This window comes from Pseudochaenichthys georgianus, chromosome 10 (assembly GCF_902827115.2).
Source record: "Pseudochaenichthys georgianus chromosome 10, fPseGeo1.2, whole genome shotgun sequence".
In the NCBI taxonomy this organism is placed as follows: domain Eukaryota; kingdom Metazoa; phylum Chordata; class Actinopteri; order Perciformes; family Channichthyidae; genus Pseudochaenichthys; species Pseudochaenichthys georgianus.
In genome coordinates this window covers 17069492-17083988 of record NC_047512.1, presented here as the reverse complement: position 1 = coordinate 17083988, position 14497 = coordinate 17069492, and the positions used below count along the sequence as shown (strand labels likewise).

Genomic DNA, 14497 nt, shown 5'->3' with positions numbered 1-14497 from the left:
GTCATATTTATAACTATTTCCATGGATGTTAAATAAACTGAAACGAAGAATGGTTGTGTTTTCTTTAGCTTAGAAGTAGCCCTTCATTGCAATGTTACTGCAGCCTTACAACTAGATGCCACTTCATCCAACACCCTGGATCTTTTAGAACACTGGACATTATAGTAAAAAAAACAAGCTTAAAGGAAAGTAACCTTAAAAGCCCTCTTTTATATCCAGGGTGAGAACATAGTAGTGGTGCATAATAGTTTTATTACAGTAGTGGACAGTCGCTTGGTCTTCTTTCATCCTTTTTAACTCAGCAGACAGGCTTCCGGGTCGGCGATACAGCGAGAACAAGCGAAACTCATCCTGAGCACACACAAACACTCACAGCCGAAGTAAAAACAATAAGTGTGGCTTGATATTGAGTAAGAAACAGGTTTATAACGCTGTGAGAATAGGTCTAAGGAGAGCATTTCTCCGCGATCCCAACTTAGCAGCCCCAAAAACGTTTACCCATTTAAACAGTCGTGGTAGATACCTTGTTTGTTTTAAACATCATAAATACACAAACAACAATGAATACTTACAGGTTGTGTACCCAAATCTCCCCCTGGTCCAAACAAAGCAGGAACAGCATCGTTCTTCAGTGCCCTACGCTGTACATATCCGGCATGAATCGCTGAAAGGTTTGGGAAGCTTTGTTTCGTGAAAGGCTGGCAGAGGGTGTGGCCTCTGGGTATTCGCCATAGGTATTCACACGTCCGAGTACCCAGGAAGTAAACAATGGAAAATGAGAAATCTCCAACGAGGCGTTTTGGGGCAGCATAGACTGTTAGAGTTTTACTAGCTGCAGGGTGTACTTTGAGGGTTTTTGACTCTGCAGACCGTTTACATGCATAAAAACCTTCATAACACACAAGGGGACGGAAAAGCATGACATGGGCCCTTTAAGAGCATCATGAACCCCCTCCTTCATCCCTAAAACAACTGGACAGTTTAACCAAGAAAACGATACACATTTGTTTCCACTAACCCGTAACGCTATCTGTTAATCTGGATCCAGAGTGTTGGAGGTATCGGCCGTAGAGATGTCTGCCTTCTCTTAAATATAATGGAACTAGATGACACTCGAGTTGTGATGCTCAAAGCTGCATAAAAACTCGTAAAAAATACACAAAAGATATATCTCTTCCAGGAAAATAAGGGCCAGTAACTCAAGAGAATCTACTGATCTGGTTGGGGGCTCTTCACGTCTGAATTGTTTTCTTTCTTTAAAACTAAATCCGCCAACGGGTAAGCTTGAGCCTCTCCACCATGAGGCCAGATGCCTGTTGCTTTTGCGCGGTAATGTTTTGCGGGTGTAGTTTGGAAGAAAAAATAATATTCCTACCTGAAACTGCTTCAATCACCACAAGTGCCATGTCATTTCATTATATTTGAAAGGAGATATCTCCAACCTTTTTCATTTTAATTGTTTTGCGTACTGCCCCTTTAAATCTTGAAGAATGCTTTCATTGGTCTTGTTTGACAGCATCACACAGAGGACTGCCACTGGGCTGGGGCTGAGGGACAGCACTGCGGTGCTTTAATGACGATGTGCTGTTGTGGTTCAGGTTCTCCACACACTGGGTTCCCCCCCCCCCCCCAGGAATGTTTTTAGTGGTGGTAGCCCACCCTGATCCTCATAGTGTAAAATTATCAATTTCGTTTGTAGATGAGGTCGTAAACAAGTATAAAAAGTAAAAGATGTAAAAAAAGACATCTGCTCTCTTTTCCCTTTTAAAGTTGTACTTGGTAAAAGGGTGATCATTTGTTCTGATCAGTTTTAAAACTCTTTGCTGATCTTGAAGCCATCAGTCACCAGTAGTTTCAACACAAACCACCTTACTGTAAACCTGACAGTTAGTGCGAATACGACTGCCGGGAACCACTTGAGCTCAGCGGCCTACACAGTGGATAATTATGTCTAATTATGTGACTCATAGCGTGTTTAAACCACTGAAACTTTTGACCAACTGTCTCCACACCGGGTGTGGTTAGTTTTAAAAAGGAAACGTGATTCCCTCGTCTGAAAGGCTTCTCTATCTAAAGTTCATTTAAGAAATATGAAGTAGCAACCTTTCATTGTCAACCGGTCCACTCTCTTTAGACATCACTGTGCAGGCATTCATGCTTCCCAGACTATTAATCCTTCGGATTTCAGCGATCTCCCGAGTCTTCCTCGAGCACCACCAAGACATTTGTTGAAATTCAAACCTTTATGTCCCCTTAAGAATGAATTGAAAGGCCCGTCTAAACAGCCGCACTTGTGTGATGTATATGTATTTATTGCCACACTGCCCGTAATCTTTATCATAGTTTAGTGGGACTTGCTCGATCTATTAATGCATGTAAATGGTCATTGAGTGTAGGTGGCAGAGTAGAGCTCACATACAGTATGTTGGAACAAATAGTTACAGTAGGATGAAATTCCCCTCATTAAAGACACAGAGCCCAAATCGCTAAATTGCTTTAAAATCTGAAGCAAAGATCAGTAAATGATGCAGTCATTCAGTCTGGATTATAATATATTAATGTCTTGGATCTTTAAGTCTGAAGCGAAACAGGGAAAGAGCCCCCATGGAGGTTTTTCCATCAAACGTCCATCAAACGTTGTCGTATCACAGAGTAACAAAGCAAAACATGTGGGTTGACTTAGTTCAGCTCAAACATATCCTAAACATCAGCTGCATGCATGATGGTGAGACTAACACGTATACATAATGTTTATATGGTTTTTGTTTGAAGTGGTCAGAGTTTCAGGTGTGATGTAAATGTTTATCACGCCTCTCATGCCTTGACTTTGGCACCGTGTGTGTGGGGGCTGTCAGAGAGTCGGCTGGTTCTCTGACCGAGGCCAGTCTGAGAGAGAGGAGTCTGGGGGGGGTGTGGGGGGATTTGAAGGCGGCTGCATGTCACCGCTGGGCCTCCTCACCTGTGTGGGGCTCAGCCTGTGCGACAGCTGCCTCCTCATACTCCTCCTCTTGGGCTTTCGAGGCCTCCTCTCCTCCCGTCCTCCCGCTCGGTCGCTCAGAGTGTCCGAGGACTCGTCGATGTACGCCAGGTTTTCTCCGAAGAAATCCAGCAGCTGGCAGCTGGAAGCAGAGGCAGCGTGGAGGACAGGGGAGGGGAGGTGGATAGGATTGCGAGAAGGAGGAAAAGAAGTGTGAAGAGGGGTGAAGCGAGTGCCCACAACAGGAGCAGCTGCATGTGTTGGGCTCTTGTTGACCACAGACACAGATCTCTCTGCTGGAATCAGTTTGTCTCTCTCTTGTGCTTTATCCATGTCTGCGGCTCTCGATACTCCCTCCTCCATCTTGCTGGCTGTGAGGCAGGACTGCAACTTGTGGAGCGCCAAAAAGGACGATGATGCAGAGGAGACATCTGATCTGGAGTCAAAAGGTGACTCTGATCCAGAGAAGGACCCCCCCTGCATGGCTACACATGCTGAGTCCAGTTCTAAGGTGGAGCGGGCCACAGGGACGGAGAAGGAGCGGGTCAGCCGATGAGGAAACGACCTGCCCTCCACCTGCAGGCCCAGTGCGGGGTCCACCCTCAACAGAGCCCCCAACCTCGGGACCGTTCCCCCTCCAGCGGCACTGACCCTCTGCCTGGACTTGGCCACCAGCGCCCTCTCCAGAGAGGAAACGGCATCCAGCCGGCTCATGGAGCTGGAGAGGGCGGCCCAGCGGTTCGGCAGGTGTCCGTTCTCAGATCCTCCGCGGGACAGGTACCCCAGCGCTCCATCGCCCCCCCTGCGGATGCGGCGGCGCTCGCTGCGTTTCCAGCGGCGGCGCTGCAGGAGGAAAGGGTCGTTGAACTCCAGAGGGTTAGGGATGCGGAAGTCCATGGACATGTTCTGGATGTTCTGGGTCCAATCTGTAGCGTGGGCCCTCAACTCCTCCATCTAAGAGAAAGTGAGAAAAGATTAACCTCTAAACTAAATTAAAGTGATTTCTTTAAAAGGTAGGGTTGTATGGGAACTTCTCCACGGCAATGACGCTGGACAAACCCTCAGATTAGTGGAACAGGCTCAGAAGTAAAGCATTGTACTGCTGTTACAGGGGGGCTACCAAAACATATTTTAGCCACCTAAAATAATAAATATCACTTTATGTGTTGGATATATTTAGAATATATTCACTGCTTTACATCCAACAACCCTTTCTGGCAGGTTCACGTAAAGTGATATTGTGCAGTACATTGCTTTTCTTCTGTGACGTATCTCCTGCTTGTTTCTACAAAGTGGGAGGCGACAACCATCTATTGTGTTTATGAATAAGTATCTCACACAATTGAGGTATTGCTTTAAGTGCAGCTCTTCCTGTCTTGGTGTACAGTCCAGGATGTCCACTACAAATCTCTCACCTCAGCGCGGGTCCTCTTAGACAGCACCCTCAGCCAGTTGCCTATCATTGTGAGGATGGAGGCAAAGTATGCGAGACCAAACACGATCCAGAACCAGACCAGAGGCTTGAAGAACAAGCCGCCGTCACGACCACCTGGACACAGAGAGAGTGGACTTTTAATGTGCACTGTTTCACTGATCCCCAGAGAGATGCAGTTGTTGCCTCCTCACAATAATCAGAGGTCAAGGTCTGATCGAAAACAGTCCTGGAGCGGGTAGAGAGACGTAGCAATAACGTGGATGTCCTGGATTGATAACGATTGCTCTATCCACAGGTCCAGTGTCTCAAACTATTTTGCTTGAGTCCCCGTAAACCATATTTATTATTTATAGTCATAAAAAGGGTCATGGTATCGTAGTTCAGGAAAGAAATTAAAAAATGGTCATAATTTATATAAAATGAATAGTATATATTTTTCTTATATATTTAAAAAGTCATAGTAATGTATGTTATAAGGGCTAGGGATTCTTTTTAAGTCAATGTATAGTATATTACAAAATGTAACAATTATTCACGTTTGAGAAGCTAGATCAATTAACTGATTTAACGACTTGAGGTTTCAGCTCAGATTTGTATTAAACGTGTAACAACCTTAAGTTAAAGTATGCAATGCAGCGCCATCTTAAACCAAATTGTCCCTTTGACTGAGACTGCTGCAACTGAAGATGATGAAGAAAGGAGCCTTTTAAGAAATGATTGGTTAATAGTGTTTTTTTTTTTTTATAATACCGTGCAAAAAAGTAGTTGGGTAATTCAGGTGCATCTCAATAAATTAGAATATCGTGGAAAAGTGAAACTCATATTATATGGATTCATTACACACAAAGTGAAATAGTTCAAGGCTTTATTTGTTTTAATCTTGATGATTACGGCTTACAGCAAATGAAAAACCCCAAATCAGTATCTCAGACGATTTGAACATTGTGAAAAAGTTCAATATTGTAGACTCACGGTATCACACTCTCAGCTAATGAACTCAAACCACCTGCGAAGGTTTCCTGAGCCTTTAAATTACATTACATTACATTTAGCTGACGCTTTTATCCAAAGCGACTTACAATAAGTGCGTTCGACCAACAAAATACAAACTTGAAGAAAACAGAATCATATAAGTACATCAGGCTTCATAGAGCAAAAACATTTCAAGTGCTACTCAACTGGCTTTAGGTAAGCCAGTCCTTTATTAGACATTTAATTTAATCACATACGGGTACTTCTCAGGCATGCCGGGTAATCTGTGACGTTTCACTCTCTCAAAAGTTGGGCCATTTTATCATCATGCGCTAATGAGCAACTCTCATAGGAATGAATGAGGCCCCGCCTCCCACGCTGTATCCAGTTCTTATTATACACCCTCCCCCCACATCTACAGGTGAAAATTACTTTTGCGACACATTTATCGCAAGAAGTGTAGCAAAAGTCAAGACCGCAGATTCGTCGATTTATACTGCCACAGAGCAGATTCGTCAAGTTGTAATGACTGATTTGAGAGGTTGTAATAAATAAAGTTGCAGTTGTAATGGAAAATATATTTAAAAAATATGTATTTTTCTGCAAGTGAACATTTCATCTCGAAGTTCATTTTTTTTCTACAAGCTACAAAACTTCTTTTTCTTCTGTGACTTCACATTTGGTTCACAGTTACGTGGATATTTTATACAAGTTTACATTTGGTTCACAGTTACGTGGATATTTTATACAAGTGTAAATGTATGCACACAAGCTCAGATTTTTTTTCTGCAAGTGCTCACATCAGGTTTTACACGCTCTCGCATTTTGCACCATATCTACCTTCATATACGCATTCCTCATGTCAAGCCACTCCTGAACCAGAGACAACGTCAGAAGCGTCTTACCTTGGCTAAGGAGAAAAATAAATGGTCTATTGCTCAGTGGACCAAAGTCCTCTTTTCAGATGAAAGTACATTGTGCATTTCATTTGGAAATCAAGGTCCCAGAGTCTGGAGGAAGAGTGGAGAGGCACACAGTCCAAGTTGCTTGAAGTCCAGTGGGAAGTTTCCACAGTCAGTGATAATGTGGGGAGCCATGTCATCTGCTGCGGTTGGTCCACTTTGTTTTCTCAAGTCCAAAGTCAACGCAGCCGTCTACCAGGACATTTTAGAGCACTTCATGATTCCTTCTTCTGACAAGCTTTATAGAGATGCTGATTTCATTTTCCAGCAGGACTTGGCACCTGCCCACACTGCCAAAAGTACTAAGACCTGGTTTAGAGCTGAAGGCCGCTATCAAAGCAACCTGGGCTTCCATAACACCTCAGCAGAGCCACAGGCTGATCGCCGCATTGATGCAGTAATTCATGCAAAAGGAGGCCCAACAAAGTATAGTGCAAGCACATGAACATACCTTTCAGAAGGCCAACATTTCTGTATTTATTTATGTAATATTCAAATTTTCTGAGATACTGATTTTTGGGTTTTCATGAGCTGTAAGCCGTATTCATCAAGATTAAAACAAATAAAGGTTTGACATATTTCACTTTGTGTGTAATGAATCCATATAATATATGAGTTTCACTTTTTGAATTGAATTAATGAAATAAATTAACTTTTCCACGATATTCAAATGTATTGAGATGCACCTGTACAGCTTCCAGTTTCTGTTGCCAGATTTCGTTACACACGTTTGTACTTTTTCAAAGCCTGTCTCTGAGACATTTCTCCCATTCCATAGCAAGGATGATGACGGTTCATAAAACTTGCAAAGAAAGCAGCGTTTATTCCCAGGTTTACTTGCAACCTTTCATCACAAGTTGCAAGTCTATGACAATATGTTGTTGCAGTTTAATCGACTAATAAAATGATACAATGTTTCTTCAAAAAGAAATATAATTAAAGCTGAAATAAAAGAGAAAAGTTCTGCAGACCCGCCTGCTGTCTGCGCTGAAACAACACGTGAGGTCGTGTGGATGTAGTTGTGTATTGTGTGTCAGTACCTGGAACGTAGTCTCCGAAGCCGACAGTGGTGAGAGTGATGACCACAAAGTAGAGCGCCTCCAGAAAGGACCATTTCTCCACTTTCTGAAACACGACAGTTGGCACGGCGAGGAAGATCAAACAACCAATCAGGATGGAGAGAACGGCTGAGATCACACGCACCGTGGTCGGCCTGACCTTACGCTTCTGAGAGAGGAAGACAACAGCAAATAGAGAGGAAACAAATGAATACTTAAGACTGTAAAGATGGGATTAAGTCTACAAGCCGTTAGAGGTAGAAGTTTGTATTAACACATAACCCATTTTATTACATCAGGCTTTCAGTCTAGAACCCTAAATGTTTTAGTTTTTCTTACTTCCCACCAGATTGAATAATTTTCCCATGTTTGAAATATATGATATTTTCCTGGTTTCCACTAAAAACATGTCTGCTGTATTAGTTGATTGATGAAAATCAATGTTGTTGCAAATCGATGACATATCCCAGAATGTGGACAAAAAGTAAAAATGTATTCAAGAGTAAAGTAAAATATCTGAAGCATTGATCTTTTTTTAAGACATCCAGGCAGCTTAAATGATGCACAACCAGGCAAGCTAAAGCCCACTTCTTTAATAACTCCGGAAGGTTCACATCCCATTAGGAGGTTCTTAACTAAACAATCCAACAGCACTCAGTTATTCACTGCTAAAGACCAAAGGGGTCTGGGCCTCTTGGGGTTTGTAAATCCAACTGAGGTTTGTTCCCGGAGAGGACAGACCATTCTCACCAGAAAGAGAGTCTCAATCTTGGACACGGCTCTGCGCAGCACCGTGCCCATGTGGTCGCTCACTCCAGCGAGCAGAATGCCAAACATCGGGATGCCCACCAGAGCGTAGCACACGCAGAACAGCTGGCCGTACCACGTCCGAGGAGACAGGTTCCCAAAACCTGAGAGAAAATAAAAGCACAAACTCATGGATTCATTGGTATGGCTGAATACCCAGACTGCAGTCTAATAGAAGTCCATGTGAGACCAGACATGTTATGAGTCAGTGTCCTGCTCTCAGTGTTTTACAGGGGTTTGGTTGTGAAGATGATGCAGGGTCATGCGTGTTCAGAGTCAAACTCAAATATTTTAGATATTACAAAAGCTCCATTTGAAATGTTTGTTCTGATATTAATACTATTCTACAACATTTCAGCATGTTATCTTCACTTCAAGAGCATATTGTATGCAAGTAACTTCAAAGTGCAGCCCGAAGTCCCTGCCTACCTATGGTGGTGATGATGGTACCACAGAAGAAGAAGGCGGAGGCCAGGTCCCAGCGGCTGGTGAAGTTGGCAGGGAGTTTGTTCACATCCAGGCCGGCCTCCACCGCAGACACCACTCCCTGCAGGGGGGGGGTCATTTATTTAACTGGTAATTTATCTTCAAATACAGGTCAGTATCTGAGATGGGTACGCTACATTTCTCATGGGTCAAACACTTGGGCCTCACTAGGGAAATAGGGTTATTGTATGGAGTATTTTAAACTCAATGAAACCTGACTTTCAGGCCAGTTTCAAGAATTCCCTTTTTTCTATGATTTCCATATGTATTTTCAGACAACTATAAGCGAAGATAAAAATGTGCATATAAAGATAAGAGCAGAAACAGAACCCCAAAAGAAAAACGGTATTTATGATTTACAAAGTCAGTGTGTGAGGGATTAAGTAACGAGCGTGTCCAATGTTACCTTCACCAGCTTTTTGAAGTCATCCTCTGTGAGGCAGGAGTTGTTATTAAGGAAGGTGTTCTTGGTGTTCCGCAGTTTTTCAAATGCAGATTCCTCCTCGGGGAACTCCAGGGTGCGGAAAACAAGTGCTCCCATCACCAGGTACAGCATGACCCCCGTCAGCAGGGCCAAGAGGGTGGTACACCGCATGTTGTCCCCGTGGACCCCCCCTGCCCCTCCAGGGTTAGAGGGTCAGCGCTCAGGGGCCGGGATCTGGTCGGGTCAGTCAGGATACTCTGGTGCACAGCTGGGCATAAACAGGAAGTACCTTCAGAGGTACTGTATGTGTGAGCACGGAAATGTGTAAGAGAGCAATGCAAGTGTTCTTGGAAGGCTGACATACATTAACAACCTTTATTTATACATCTGTGCGTCAAACCAAAGAGACGGTCTCTGACAGGAAGAGTCAGAAGGTAGGAGCGGACAAGAGGTGTAAAATAAGCCTTACAGTGTCATGGTTACATCAACACTGACACTGGTGTTAAAGGAGAACTCCAGCAATTCAGTTCTCTACTTCTTTATTATAATGTATAGGCTTTAAAAAGGGAATACAAACCAAGGGTAAAACTGAAGAAGCAAGGCATCCCGACTGCCCTTTGTTTGGCTCAGGCACCAAAAACATTGAATCCTTCCTTTCACATAGTGCAGCTTCATATTGTTTCATTATGTAAAGTTGTAATAAAGACTTGGAAAGTTTCTGAAAGCTTGGATATATCAACCTTGACACTTAGAACGGGTGCCTAACCATAATGCAACACCATTGCCATTAGTTAAGCCAGAGTTTAACTTTGGTTCTACTAGTAGCGGCTAATATAGGCTTCTGCAGAGATGAGGTTATTTCTTTCTTTAAAAAGGACCTATTATACTGTTTTTCATCAATATATTATAGGTCTCAGATATATACAAAACATGTCTCGGAAGTATTTGGATCGAAAAACCAAACAGATCATGCATTAGGCGCGTTCACACCGGAGTACTTTTGCCGTTTAGTTCCGATAGTGCCTGGAATTTTGCGTTCACACCAAAAAGAGAACTTTTACCCCCATTTGTAGTGCCTGCTAGAGAGGTGGTACTATCCTGGGGAGAAAAAAGTACCAATTTCGATTGGCTGGGCGAATTGCAAACCACGCCCCGTAAAACTGAAGCCGCCGTTATATTTGCTGGCATTAGCATTATTAGCATTAGCATCGTGCACCAATGGATAGAGAATAACTTATGGCAACACAAAAAAAAAAGTGGATTTTGCACAATAGGTGACCTTTAACTACTTTGACACACGTTTATTTTTTCTTTAAAATGTAGTTGTCTTTAAACCCAACTGAAGCTGAAGTGACATCACATTAGTTGATTGACCAGACTTCACACAAACCCTCTGGAGCCACAAAAGACTTTGGAAAACTGTTATCACATGCAGTATCACTCCCAGAGACATACGAATAGATGTAGATGTGTAAAAACTAGTTCCTCTTTAGTGATTTATGCCCCATTAAATGAATACATTGTTGTATTGACAATTCAAAGTATTTGAATACTCATTATTTTATATAATTATATCACATGATAATAATTCACATCTCTATCGTCCATCCCAAATCACATGAAAGCGATATTTGACCTTTACTTCCTGATGAATGTCTACAATAATACAAAAACAACGACACCAACAGTTTCTTACCTCTGTCATACATTGTCAGTAGTCTACACCCCATCAGAGATATTCCATTATTATAGTTATGGATATTTCAAAGACCAATAAGACAGCTGTTTTCACAGGAACTAGTAAACCTCATGACAAGTAAATCTTTTCGAGTCAAATCAGTGGAATGCTCCTTTTGGTCACCAGGTAAACATATCCCAAAAGAAGTCTTCTGTTTCCTGTGTCCCACTGTGTGAGGTTAACTTGATGTGTGCCAATAATGGCTCCAAAAAAAAACCCACATCAAAGAACACAGATAGGAAGAGACGAGCTCATATCACAATCTACGAGAAAAGAAGGGCAGCTTGTTCAGAAGTAGGGGCAACGCGACCTCACTCAAACGCAGCAATATTGTAATTTTGAAAAGAACTATGCTTCATGCTTTCTGTGGTTTCTTTCAAGATGGATAAAATCTTTTAATCGGTTTTATTACCGACAGGATATTAAAAAAGTACCTTATTACACTGATGTCAGGAGCTCATCCCATGTTAAAGCTCCAGAAATCAGGTGACAGAGAAATCTTTGAATCCTCTTTTCACTGAGTCGCTGCTCTGCTTTGGTCCTTCTGTGTCTTCAGGGGGCCTGTGGGTCCAATCTCTCCTCCTTTAACACTAGAATTGGGGACGGATGAAACCCTCTTTATTGGTCACACATGCACAGCACACAGTGACATTTGTTCTCTGCTTTGAACGCATCCTAGTACCAGGAGTCTAGTACTAGAAGCAGTGGGCAGCTATTGTACAGCGCCCGAGGAGAGCATTGGGAGTGACGGGGGAAGGGGGGTGTCCGATGCCTTGCTCAAGGGCACCACGGCAGGGCCCAGGAGGTGAACTGGGACCTCTCCAAGTAGCAGTCCACACTCTATATTTTAGGTCTGATCGGGGACTTGAACCGGCGACCCTACGGCTCACGGTCCAAGCCCCTACTGACTGAGCCACTGCCGGACGCAGTAACTAGCAACCAGAACGAAATGCAGAAACACACATGTTAAAGTGTAAATGTAGATTACAGCATTGAGGAACAGAACAGCTTTACGTTGGCACATTTCCCTGTCTGGTACAGCAGGGAATGAGTGGCATTAAGTAAATGTTCGCATTGGAGAGACTTTGTCATAATAACCAGGAGAAACTGATGCACTGCAGGCCGCCCGGCCGTGGGCTCACAAACGATTACACTCTCCAAACATACATCTCAACATTAATCGAAAACATGTATCGCTTATCTTCATTTGGCCTCTAATGTTTTCTTTGAACTGTCACACACACACACACACACACACACACACACACACACACACACACACACACACACACACACACACACACACACACACACACACACACACACACACACACACACACACACACACACACACACACACACACACACACACACACACACACACACACACACACACACACACACACACACACACACACACACACACACACACACGGCGATCTGGGTCAGTCTCCACATGGACCTTGACAATGTTCTGACATTTCCCAGAGTCTGGCCCACTGTTAGCATTCTGCGCTAATGGACTGTTGGCTTGGTTTGTTAGGACCGTCTCACTCTGCCCTGGCTTCAACACTGACAGATATTATTAGTTACCATTGTCTAAACCTCCGCTGGCATGTTTTAAGATATTGAGTGAGGGGGGCTTAGAAAGAGCAGGACTGTGGCTGACAGGCGGTGATATAATCTTAAATTAAACAGTGGAGGCGGTAAATCATGATGTGAGCTGAGAAGAAACACAAGGCTAGGAAATGTTCGTTGTTTCTGTTCTGAGGTCTGAATTTAATTTAAGGCAGGTGAGTAAGACAAATCCAAGCAAACAGAGGTGAACTATAGAAACAAAATAAATGAAAACAATTGGAAACGTTCCTTTCAACCTTTTTAGCATCTAGATCGTCAGTGTTTGGAGTCTGAGAGACCCTGAGCGCTTTTGACAAAAAAAACATATGTCAAGTCCCTCCACTCAAATGTGTGTTTGGCTTGGCAGTGTCCACCATCAACCAATGTTCTGAATAAATTAACTAAAAGTGTGTTTTTCTTCAAGCTGAGGTTTCATTGAGAGAGCATGGAGAACTTAGACCTGCCCTGAAAGAAATCACTAATGCTTTTAGTTAGAGGGCATGGGGAAGTGGTGCACTTACTCACAAAACACTTTTGATGTAACCTAGATACTTTTTGAACTGTTCTGGAGTGAAAACATTATAAATTAGATTTGTTTAAAAGGCCTTTCAGGGATAATAGAACAATTAACATTCAAACAGCATTTTGTAAGTGTCATATGGGGAGATATTAAAAAAGGATTTTGTCACCTCAATAAAAATGACTTGTCCTATTTTAAAAGAATTGCTCAACATACTGTATTTATTCTCTTGTATTTGCATAGCTAATATAAATAGAATAAGTCACTTGATTGCCATGCTGTGCAGAAAAGAGAGGTTCAACAATATAACATTTAAAAACAACAAACAACGCTATTTCCTTATGTTGTGTGTAATGTTGTATTTAGTTTTTTCTAATATGTAGTCAGTTTGTGAAAAGAGTGTTATCACTTTAAATATCCTGCTTATGGGTTTTTATTTAAGGTATCACATTTCACTCCAAACTATAAAGATGTAGTTGTCTGTATCTGTATAAAGATGAAACAAGAAGAGCTGTTTGTTACGGTCATCTGCTGTCTGATTCGGTCCCACGCTTTCATAAATCTCCAGAGATTAATATGATCGTCTGTGGGCGAGGACACAAAATAATGTACTATTCTGGGGGGAAATAAAGCCCCTTTAGATGCAATTACCCCCCGAAGTATTTTCCTCTTTTCGTGAAGCAATGCTGACGTCAGAGAGATCACAGGTTACAACTTTGGTTCTCTGGTTTCATGCTCTGGGGCAAGAATGATCCGCAAAAATAATGCTAGGACTGTGTGGGACAGAAGTCGCATACAGCAAGATAAACTATATCAATATACAGATATAAATAATAAACATTTTCTCTGAGGCTATACAACCAAAAGAGAATCTCCAATCAAACACTTATGAAATGCAGCAGCAGATGCCAGACAATTTAAAATACAGTTTTAAGCTTAGTTTCTTTCTAAATGCTGCACTTTAATAACTGTGTTGTCAGAAGCGTCAGTGTGTGAGAGTTTATATTGGCAGGGCAGTTAGAGCATCTCTTTGTAAACAGTGTGACAGTCTACTACGTATACTTGGTATCCTGTAATTAATAACAAAAAAGTAATTTAGGAGACCAACTGTAACAAAAACCAAGCAGCACTTATGATCAAAAAACCAAACAAAGTCCGCTTTTAAAGTGACGTAAAACATTAGCATCTTCTCAAATGTACGGGTGAAATAACTCTCGGTACCCCCCCCCCCCCCCCCGAAAAGAAATGATTTTTGCATGTCTTACCTCTAGTTTGGAGAAATGCTGCTATCCAAGTTGGTCTCGTGCAGGATGTACCGTTCTCTCACAATTCAGCGCTCACCGAGGACCTCTCTGCGAGTGTGCGAGTGTGTGTGTGTTGTGAAAGTACATGTGTGCATTTCTCCTTGGAAGGTGTTTCCCCATGCTCGTGACCCTACATCACTCTGACAGAGGAGAACATATTGTAGGAGGAGGTGAAGAAAGGGACGAGGCATGTGAAG

General features: G+C 42.5%; 1 protein-coding gene across 1 annotated transcript; it reads right to left on the bottom strand.

The window, feature by feature from the left end:
- Positions 1 to 1694: 1694 nt before the first annotated feature.
- kcnk4a (potassium channel, subfamily K, member 4a) lies at positions 1695 to 14349 on the bottom strand. The gene is made up of 7 exons (XM_034093168.2): positions 14262 to 14349; positions 9104 to 9389; positions 8641 to 8758; positions 8155 to 8315; positions 7387 to 7573; positions 4393 to 4526; positions 1695 to 3931 (listed from the first exon to the last, which is right to left on the bottom strand). The coding sequence occupies exons 2-7, from the start codon at positions 9290 to 9292 to the stop codon at positions 2852 to 2854; spliced, it is 1869 nt and encodes a 622-aa protein (XP_033949059.1). The 5' UTR covers positions 9293 to 9389; positions 14262 to 14349; the 3' UTR covers positions 1695 to 2851.
- Positions 14350 to 14497: the final 148 nt, after the last annotated feature.